This window comes from Notamacropus eugenii, chromosome 4 (assembly GCF_028372415.1).
Source record: "Notamacropus eugenii isolate mMacEug1 chromosome 4, mMacEug1.pri_v2, whole genome shotgun sequence".
Classification (NCBI taxonomy): Eukaryota; Metazoa; Chordata; class Mammalia; order Diprotodontia; family Macropodidae; genus Notamacropus; species Notamacropus eugenii.
In genome coordinates, this window is record NC_092875.1 from 232177049 (window position 1) to 232187585 (window position 10537).

A 10537-nucleotide genomic window follows, 5' to 3' on the forward strand; every position below is an offset into this window, starting at 1 on the left:
GTGGATGAACACCAAAGTGCAAAGGGTTAAACAGTGAGAAAAGAAAACATAAGAGAAAAAAGGAGAAGAAAAATGTAGATGCATAGATTTTTCTGAAGCTTAGCTGTGAAAAGGAGGAGGCAGGTATAGGATGATATTCTTATTTTATTAACCATAGTAGCTCACCAGGTGATAATTAAACTGTGCATAGGAGTAGAGAGGGTGGGGCTATCATTCTTTACTCACCTATGTCTTCTTGCTCTAACTCTTCGCCCCACCCCACCCCCTCCTGGTTCATATGCAGACCTAATCTTGTCAGTCATCCCTTCACTTCCTCTTTGAAGCTTGGTCCTGGCTCTAGGTGGGGAAAAAAAGGGGGCAGATCTCTTATAAATTATGAAGTTATGGTAGCAAGAGCCAGGGCTTACTTCATAGGCAGATGAAGATGGAGATGTCTTGTGCGGTGGCCCCTCACATCTACATGGGGAGAGAGAAGCAGGAGGATAGCAGTAACATTTTGTAGGGCTGAGATTTTATGGAAATTTATATGGATGGCAATAGAGTATTATGGGTGGTCAAATGCTCAGAGTACCCATGTTCCAAGAATCCTCCCAAACTGCTTCTCATTGGAGAGGAAAAGAAATGTTGCTGCTGTGCTTTCAATCTTGACACTTTCCATTCAAAGATAGGAGTAAATCCCTATCTCATTTCTATACCTCCTTCTCAACTTTGGCTTAGGTGCGAAGCATCCAGAGTAATTAAGGTTTGAGCAGGGATTGATTTTTTTCAGTCCCCGTTGGAGAAGAATAAATAGCATTTACTGGAAGATCCCCAGGTGTAGATGGTCTTACCTCTCTCCACCTTTTTTTTTTTTTTGAGAATGTGTATGTCTCCTCTCACAGCCTTGATAACTAATTAAACAGATTAGTAAATGCCTTCTGTAGATAACACACTATCCTAAATTAGGAAAATACAAGATTCCTGTACTTGCCTTCATGAAGCTTATAGTTGGGTGCTATATACCTTAAAGACACCACATAGCCTTCGAACTCTCTCTCTGTTCTCTCTCTCTTTATAGCTGCATATCCAGCCCACCTCCTTTTCTAGTCAGGCACATCCTTGATGGTTTTGACCCTTGAAATAAACAAAGGTATTTTTATTAGCTAATTTTAAAAGTCCATCGTCTAAAAATTGTTAGATCAAAAATAATTTTAAAAAAATCTTAGATCTGATTATCTTCACGCCGACTGAGCTAAAGGAGAATATATTGGAGGAACACAGCGGTAACACTATCTTTTTGATCACTCAACATTGTTTTCCTCATCTGTAGAACCACTCTAAATGTGTTTGGTCTATTTAGATTTTTTTTTTTTTAGTTTAGTGATAGAAAAGTTAAAAGAGAAAGACATTGCCAGGCAAATATGGTAGAGTCCAATGCAAATTTGGTGAACTGAGTAAGATTGTTAAAGTTTTGGTTCTGTAATTGTCTGCAAGACTAGCTGATGTTTTTACTGACTTTTTATTTGGTTTTGTTTTCATAGAAACCTCAGTCTGGGTGCAAAATCAGAAATAGCATCAGATAAGATTTCTTTTAAACTTGAAAATGACACCAGAATTTCTATTGCAAACATGATGAATGGCTCCAAAACTACAGCGACACCAGCGTAAGAACACTTTTCTTTGTAATGTGTTTTTAAAATATATATGTATGTGTGTGTACATATGTACACATACATACATACATGTGTATATATGTAAATATGTATGTATAGACTCTCTAGCAAATATGTTTTCTTTGAATTGTGGGGATTTGGTAAAGGGGGAAATAAAGTGAAATTCATTCACAACTACTAACCAAAGCAGATCAGATCCTCAACTTTCTGTGCTGCTGACCTTACCGTATCATCATCTCCCTCCTACTCAGACGAGATTTCTTTCCCCCATCTCATATAAATGTTTTAGGAATAGGAGTCATGATGGCACATTCCTTAGAAATGCTTGATAATTAAATAAAGGAATTAATTGTTGTAATTCTCTTGATTCATTTATACAAAGCCTCTAAGTTTACATTAGAATATAGCCTGATTCTGCCAATGAGGGTGAGAGGTTCAAATGACCAAAAGGGACCAAAAGAGGTCATGTAGACCAGAGGTGAGGGAAAAATAGTTGCTGCCCAAACCAGATTAAAATATAGTTGGGAAATATTTAACAAAATAAATAAAAATACAATAGCACATAGGTAAGATTACATTTTAAAACTAAGTCAATATGTGGCCTGTAGAGATCCTTCTATACATCTTTGTGGCCCCTCTTTCTAGTTTCTTTTATGCTGATATAGGCTATATCCCCACTGTCTTGATAGTCAAGACCACATATCATCTATCCTACCCATGACCAAAGCAGGGAATTGTATTTCTATTTGCATTTGAAAATTTAAAATTAGCTTATCCATACAGCTTATTTGAAATTCTATCGGATTTAGTTGACTTAGTAACATTTAGCAGCTGATGTCTTTCATATATGTGTGTGTGTGTGTGTGTGTGTGTGTGTGATATACACATATATATATGATATAGTTCAGTTCTATAGAATCTACTGGAATATAACCCTATCAATGATGATTTCTACACAGGGCATAGATGTGTGAATTACTTTAATCTTCTGACTAGCCTCGTTTAGGTGGAATAAAGGCTAAACATTAACTCCTTTTTTGTATAGGACTATAAAAGGGATCTATCCATATTACCTCAAAGCTCCTAGTGATGCCAATACAAAACCCATAAAGCAGCTTTTAAAAGGTAAGGATTACATGAGATTTTCACAAGTGATGACAACATGATATTTGTTTTGCAACTTTGGTACTTAAATGTTTCTAGTCTCTCTCTGATGCTGTTTCCCAGTAATTTTCATTTATCTGGCATAGGAGACATACAGCCTTCATCTTGTTTCCTAAGAATAGAAAGCCTTGACTGCTTAAGCTCTGCCAATCAGAAGGATAAATTCACCCACCCATGAAATACTCAGCCCCATTTCCTTTCTCCTATTGGCTCTCTCAGGCCAATACTGGATTGACTTACTCCACACATGATGGCTTCAGTTATTGATTTTATCATCTCTTTGCCAATTTCCCTTGGTATCAGCTAACAACTGGATTTTATTTCATATAGTAACTATTTTATACAGATCTTAGAGTGGCTATATATCCCTTACAATAGAGAATAAAATTAGCTAGCTTCATCATAGGGATTTTTGATGATGGAAAGTCATGGTTCATTCCACCACCACCACCCATACCCCTCTTCCCCCAAAAAACCTTATCCTATGCCCAGGAATTTTGTCATAATTGCTCATTTACTTGAATGAAATTCACATGCCAAATCATGATCATCACCATCAGTATAACCACCACCAAATTTGAATATCCTCATACATGATACTTGGCAAGGCAAGGCAAAGATCTGTCTGGTCCTTTATCTTCATGAACTTTTGAAAAAAACATATAATTCATGTCTACATCATGCCAAACAATTCATCATTCTCCATAGTTGTTAGTTCAAGCCTTTTCCATATTCCTCAGTCTCCAGACCTGCCTCTGCTTGTCTCATTTTCAGAAGTAGGCCTTAGCTCCTACTTGTAATAGAATTAAGAGCATTTTAAGTTTTTTCAACTGCATTTATATCTTAAAATGTCATTGCAGTAACAATCTTAATATTTCTTCCCCCATTTTCTACAGGATAAGCTATTTTTTCTCCTTTCCATGACCTTCCATTCCCTGTATTCTTGATTCTATTCTCACTAGAATATAAATTCTTTGGGTTCAGGAGCTTTTTCATTGTTTTGTCTTCGTATATCCAGCACCTGGAATAGTACCTAACATTTTGTTATTGTTCAGTCATTTTTCATTCATGTTTAACTCTTCATGACCCTATTTGGGGTTTTCTTGGCAAAGAAACTAGAGTGATTTGCCATTTCCTTCTCCAACTCATTTTACAAATGAAAAAACTGAGGCAAACAGGTTTAAGTGACAAGGTCACACAACTAGTAAATGTCTGAGGCCAGATTTGAACACAGGAAGATGACTTTTCCTGACTTTAGACTTTTGTTTCCCTTTCCAGCTCTATAATATTCCAAGTTCCTGATAATACTCCTCTCCATGCACAATTCTCCCAATCTTCTCCCTGGAGACTGGGAGAGGTAACCTTGCTCCTTCCTTTGTCCCTGAGAGAACACACCTTAGCTCTTACAGAGGTTTGGGCCAGCAAGACCACCTTGTCTAGTGCCTTTCGGTTGGGCCCATCCTTTGTCCTATCACTGGTCTGAGTAATGTGAAGGGTCAGCTCATGTATTTTCTGTGTTCTTCTTCCTTCCCAAAGGTCCCCTCAAGATTGGAGAAATGAATTTTTAAAGTGCAATCCAATTAGGTCTCTTATTCCCTCATTTGGGGTCAAATGAAATCATATTTGTCAAGCACTTAGTTCTTGGCATGGGTACTTGTTCCTAACCTTCCTTTCCCCTCTTAACCATAAGACTTTTCTGGGTACACTATGTTTTGTTCTGGGTACTTGAAGCCTCTCCCCTCTGGGAACTTTAACTTTAGCTCTGGTTATTGTCATAGAATCTCAGAATGAAACGGGAGAATTTCAGGGGCTATATAGTCCAACCTTTACTGGAACCACAGTCCCAAGAAAAACATTGACAAGTGGTCATCCAGTCTTTACCTAAATGATTTTCATGAGAAAATCATGAGAGGGTTATTATCTTTTCTCCTCTGAGCCAACAGTTACTTCTGTTAAAGAGAAGCATGGCTGAGATTTTGTATTTATGCAGAGGTAATCTGTAGTACTACTGGGCTGAGTTCTTTAGGCCACCACATCAGACACATGAGCCTATACAGACCCAATACTATTCCAAATAAGGTGAGGACTTCACTGTACCTCTAGGGTCTGTTTTCTACTATTTCATTATTATCCACAGGCTTACTTTTCTAATCGTAAACAGAAAATCAGGGAATACTGGTGGACCAAATGACCTGTGGTTCCAATCTGAAAGCATAGGCCGTGTTGTACTACCAGTGAAAAGTCCATCTTTGCCCGGTGACACCTAGCTTCATGATTTCTATAATCAGTCAATCAACAAGTATTTTTTAAGCATCAACCACTGTGAGGTCCTTTGCTAAGCCCTAGACAGTTGCCTATCCATCAACACCCCTCTCCAAGTCCTTTGAGTCCCATGCTTGCCACCATTTTTAATCTTCTGGCCTAGCATTCAATCTAACATTCATCCTGTTAAGTATATCAGTTGTACCTGTCAAATTTTCAGCTCATTTCAACTTAACAGAATGCCCTGCTAGGCAGTGTAAGACTGTTTCTCAAACATTTCTTAGAGATTACCACCAAAAGATCCTCCTTCCAATACCAACATGATTCTGAAATGATGATTTGCAGGCATATACTCCAGCCAGCATTTGAACCCTGCCTAATGCTTTGCATTGATGTTATCATGTACTAGATGATAATTAAACTTTGCCTGGAATTCACTTCCAAAATTCTGGTAGCTCCACAATATTAGACCATCTTCCAGGAAGGACACTCCCCAGTTAAGTGCAATCCCTACCAATTTGTTAGTCGCCAAGACTACCCTGATTGCCATTCAGAACATACAAGACTGTGTCCAAAACCCTAGATAGCAACATTTCCTAAAAGCTAGCATCTCCCAACCCCTATAGAACTTCCATCTTTCTGGGAACATTCAGTATCCTGAGATCAGAAGACTTTACCTAAAAACTTAACTGTAAATACCTCCAGTGTTTGTTGTTCTTTGATAAATCAATTAGACATTTATTGAAGATGTAGTATGTCTCAATTACTGTTCTAGGTACTAGTAATACGGTGACTCCAATAAAATAGTGGTTATTTACTCCTCAGGCCCTTGACTCTTGCTATTTGTTTCTACCACTCTACCAAAGTATCTTTCTCCAAGGTCACTAGTGACCTCTGGATAGCCATATCCAATAGCCTTTTATCTGTCATTATCCTTGATCTCTCCATAGCATTTGACACCACAGATCAGCCCTTTCTTGATAATCGCCATTACTTTGGCTTCTGTGATACAGTGCTGTCATGTTTTTTCTTCTCCAACTTGCTGGCACATATTCCTCCTGACCTTCAAATATGGGCATCTCCCAAGGTTTGAGCTTTAATTTTATTATCCTCTCTCTTTAAATTCCTGTCCTTGGCAATTTTATCTATTTCCAAGACCTCAGTTATCACTTCTCCAGTATAGAGATGGTAACTACATCTCTATCTCCAACCTCAACTACTCAGTGCTGTATTTATAGATACCTGATGGATGTCTCCACCTGGATATCCCTCTGAAACATGGAACCCCAGATGGCTAAAACTGAATTCATCTTCCTTTTAAAACTTTCCCTCCCCCTAACTTCCTTATGTTAATGACACCAAACACATAGACTCAAAATTTCAAACATATCTTTGATCCTTCCTTCTTTCTCACTGAAGTTATCTGATCACTTGTCAAGTCCTATGGATAAGACAGTAATTGATTATATGACTTTAAGAGCACAATAGTTTCTACTTCCTTCCTCCCATTTTCATTCCCACTGCAACCACTCTTGTTCAGGCCTTCATTGCCTCTCATTTAGATTATTGACAGCCTCCTAATTGTTCTATCTGCCTACATTTTATCCCCGCTCTATTCCATCCTTCACTTTGCTGCCTAATCTTCTTAATATACTGCTCTGTTCATGTCACTCTTCTACTCAAAAACCATCAGTGGCTCCCTGTTACCTACTGAATAAAATCTAGATGTATGATTCTGGCACTCAAGGCCCTCCACAATCTAACTTATGTATTTTTTCAGCTTTATCTCATACTTTTTCCTTTACTCTATATGTCAAAGATACTGTTTCTCTCAGTCTCTCACTGATAGCTCCCCTCTATCCCTTTTCCCATGTTGTTTCCCTCCCATGTAATGGACTGATTGGTCACCCCCAAACTCCATCTCCTTTCTTCTCAAGAGCCACACTTCCCCCATGAAAATATCTCTGACCTTCTGTCCCACAGGAAGTGATCCTTTCCTTTTCAAATGTTATCTTAATATTTGTCATGTATTTCTATTTTGCAGTTATCACTGTCACTTTAACTAGTTACTTGTATTTCATTCTCAATCTTTGAGAGTAAGATATTTGTCACAGCTATCTTTGTATCACCAAGACCTGACATAGTACCTGACACATAATTATGTGCCTATTAGATTTTTTTGTGTTGAAAAAAAATTTTGTATTGAAATTAATTGAAATTAAATTTGAAAACTAATTGATGGATGCCAAATTTCTGAGATTCTCATTTTAACTTAATTACACTCTTATTCCTTTCTAGATAACAATTTTAAAGATATCACCATCATTTTGTCTCGAGACAATAGCAGTATAACCGAGAATGAGTGGTGGGTTCTCAACCAGCTTGGACACAAGTTACATAACAAAGATACTCAAGGTTTGGAACTGGTGGTATTCAATGACAAAGTTAGCCCTCCCAGTCTTGGATTCCTTGCTGGCTATGGGTAAGGGATAATTTCACCCATGAAAATCTAAAAGTCTACCCTCATGATTTTTAAATTTGGATAACAGAAACATTTTGTTTTCATAGTTATAAAATCATATTGCTAATAGAGACTTCAGAATCTATGAAATACAACCTCCTCATTTTATAGATCGAGTGTTTATCAATAGTCAAACACTTATTCAGTTACATAGCCAGGACTAGAACCCAAATCTCTCACTCCAAGTTCTGTAGTCTTTCTACTAAACTATACTGCATTTAAATTTATAAAAATGTTTCTGCATTTTATCTCCCTACTTCAGAGCACCTTCTAGAGTGTAAAGCACCAAGCAATTATAATCAGTTTTGTCGCATAATTCATTACTTGGGTGTTATTCCTACTTATGCCTATGATGACAATAACAATCAGTAGAAGTTTTGAAAAATTAAGGTCATAAGCCAAATTTTTGTCAGTATAATATTCTATGTTTGTTTAGTGTAGCATCTATATTTGATGTATATTATAATTGTTATATGATATCAACATGCATATGTGTATTCATACATACATGTGTTCAGTCCTTTTTCAATCATTTTTGGCGCTTCATGACCCCATTTGGGGTTTTCTTAGCAAAGATACTAGAGTGGTTTCCATTCCCTTCTCCAGCTCATTTTACACATGAGTAACTAAGGCAAAGAGGGTTAAGTGACTGCCCAAGGTCACAAAGCTAGTATCTGAAACTGAATTTGAATTCAGGGAGATGAGTCTTCCTAACTCCAGGCCTAGCATTCAGTCTTCTGTTCTACTGGCTGCCCATGCATGCATACATATATACATACATACATACATACATACATTCAAATGGCTTAACTTAGATTTCACTATATTCTGATTTGAGGATTAGAGTTGCCAAATTGACAGGTTACTCAAACTGCATGTAGGTGTAGCCTCTTGTTCTCCCTATGTTAACTACAACTTTCCTGAGCTTCATCTTTCTCCATTCTACTCCAGCATTTAACCAAACGAGATTCCATGTCATAACTAACTCTATTGATTTAAAAAGATGACCACGTTTTCCCCTGCCCCAAACTTCTATCTTGAAATTACTATTGAAAGTATAAGTAGCTGCCAACACCCAGAGCTGAGGATATGTATGTGTGTGTGTGTGTGTGTGTGTGTGTGTGTGCACACATTTTCCATACTATAAATAAGATCAAGTTCTTTATAGGTTTATAAATCCAGTTAACCTTATCTACGTTCTCTTTAAAGTCTAAGAGATATGGTGTAGTGAGAATTTGAATTTTTAAGTATGTCTATTTTACTGTTATTCTCATCATTTAATGATGTAATTATATGTCCATCTCCCATTTCACTTATTTTGAACAATTTCCCTTTTTCTTTTCATAGTATTATGGGACTGTATGCTTCTGTTGTCCTTGTGATTGGGAAGTTTGTCCGTGAATTCTTCAGTGGAATCTCACACTCCATAATGTTTGAAGAGCTTCCAAATGTAGATAGAATTTTGAAATTGTGCACCGACATTTTCTTAGTGAGAGAGACAGGGGAACTGGAACTAGAGGAAGATTTATATGCCAAACTGATATTCCTGTATCGCTCACCAGAGACAATGATCAAATGGACTAGGGAGAAAGACAACTGATGCTATGAGATGCAAAATACAAATAAAATTGACATTTAATTGTTTTAAAAGCACAAAATTCTCGGAAGAACCGAGTGTTTTATAGGTGGGCATTGGTGGCCTCTCCCAGATCTCTTGGAATCCATACCACCTTTCTGACTAAGGGATAATGATGAAGATTAGTCTTGATGTTTTTAAATTCTACATCTATCAAACCATGCGAACTTACTTTATAATGCTGTCAGCAGTGTTTGGCATTGTGGCCATGAAAAAGAGCCATATTTAAGAATTCAGAGAGGACCAAGGGGGAAAAGAACAAAAAGAAAAGATGCCCTATGGATGGTTTAACTGGGCCCACAATGGTGACACAGTTTGGATATACAAAATCCAACTTTTCATCACTAACTGTGAAGAAGCCATGATGGAAAATCAGAAGACCGCCAGCACACAAGCAGTGGGGTATAGCAACATGAGGCTGAGTTTCGTTGCCCTACCTGTTTCTGGCAAAACAGAGTTATTGACACATTGAAACCTCAAATAGAGAACAAGCCTCATTCTAAGCAAAAAGATAACCATAGTGATAATCTCTTACTGCCTTATTTTATTTGAGAAAAAAAATCATACAAAGAAAATTTCCATTAAGTATCAATGACTTCTCAGGAAAAACAAAAACAGCAGTGAAACCCATTTTGCTAAGATCCTGCAAATCGCTACCACCAATGACGACGACTGTTTTATGAGGTTATTTGCTTCACAGTTACTGCTCCTCATTAGACATAGACATACGGTATGAAACAAGGCAGCCCAATTATATAAGGAGCACTTTGACTTTGTAAATCTTTAATAACTGAGGTCATAAGCATTTTTCTGCCTTTTCCCCATCCTTTAACATGCTTCCCCACCCCCATTTTGATGATTTAAGGCAATGGTTTTTCCAGTATGTGATATTTTCCTTCCAGTTTTTCAGGTATACCAAAGTGTTTACATATTCCAACTCACATTTTTACATCCAAGATGGGTTTTTTTAAGTTCATAATTATGAAAGAAGTATGTATATGAGCTTGGAGGAAATAAAATGACCTTTTTTCTTAAATTATTATTATTGGTGATACAACCTCTTCATTAAAGAACAATGTAGCATGAAAATTTATGATTGAAATGTAGTTTTCATTACATGTTAACTTATGGTTTCAAAGAAGAATCATTGAATGAACTGAGGTATGTGAAAAGGTTTTTCTAGGTAGTTTGATTTGGGAATGACACAGAAATAAAACCCATGTTGTACAGTCATTTTAAAGATACTCATTATTCTACCGTTTTGCATGGAATATTTGAAAGGGGTGTAGGGGAAGTGATTAT

At 37.0% G+C, this 10537-nt stretch overlaps 1 protein-coding gene across 12 annotated transcripts in view; it reads left to right on the forward strand.

The window, feature by feature from the left end:
* The window catches only part of PIEZO2 (piezo type mechanosensitive ion channel component 2), a 533986-nt gene extending 523662 nt beyond the window's left edge, over positions 1 to 10324 (forward strand). For all 12 annotated transcript variants that reach the window (XM_072604214.1, XM_072604221.1, XM_072604219.1 and 9 more), the window contains 4 exons: positions 1521 to 1643; positions 2698 to 2777; positions 7377 to 7560; positions 8947 to 10324. In XM_072604214.1, coding sequence (XP_072460315.1) covers positions 1521 to 1643; positions 2698 to 2777; positions 7377 to 7560; positions 8947 to 9199 — 640 coding nt within the window. In that variant the 3' untranslated portion in view covers positions 9200 to 10324. The remainder of the gene's footprint in view (positions 1 to 1520; positions 1644 to 2697; positions 2778 to 7376; positions 7561 to 8946) is intronic.
* Positions 10325 to 10537: the final 213 nt, after the last annotated feature.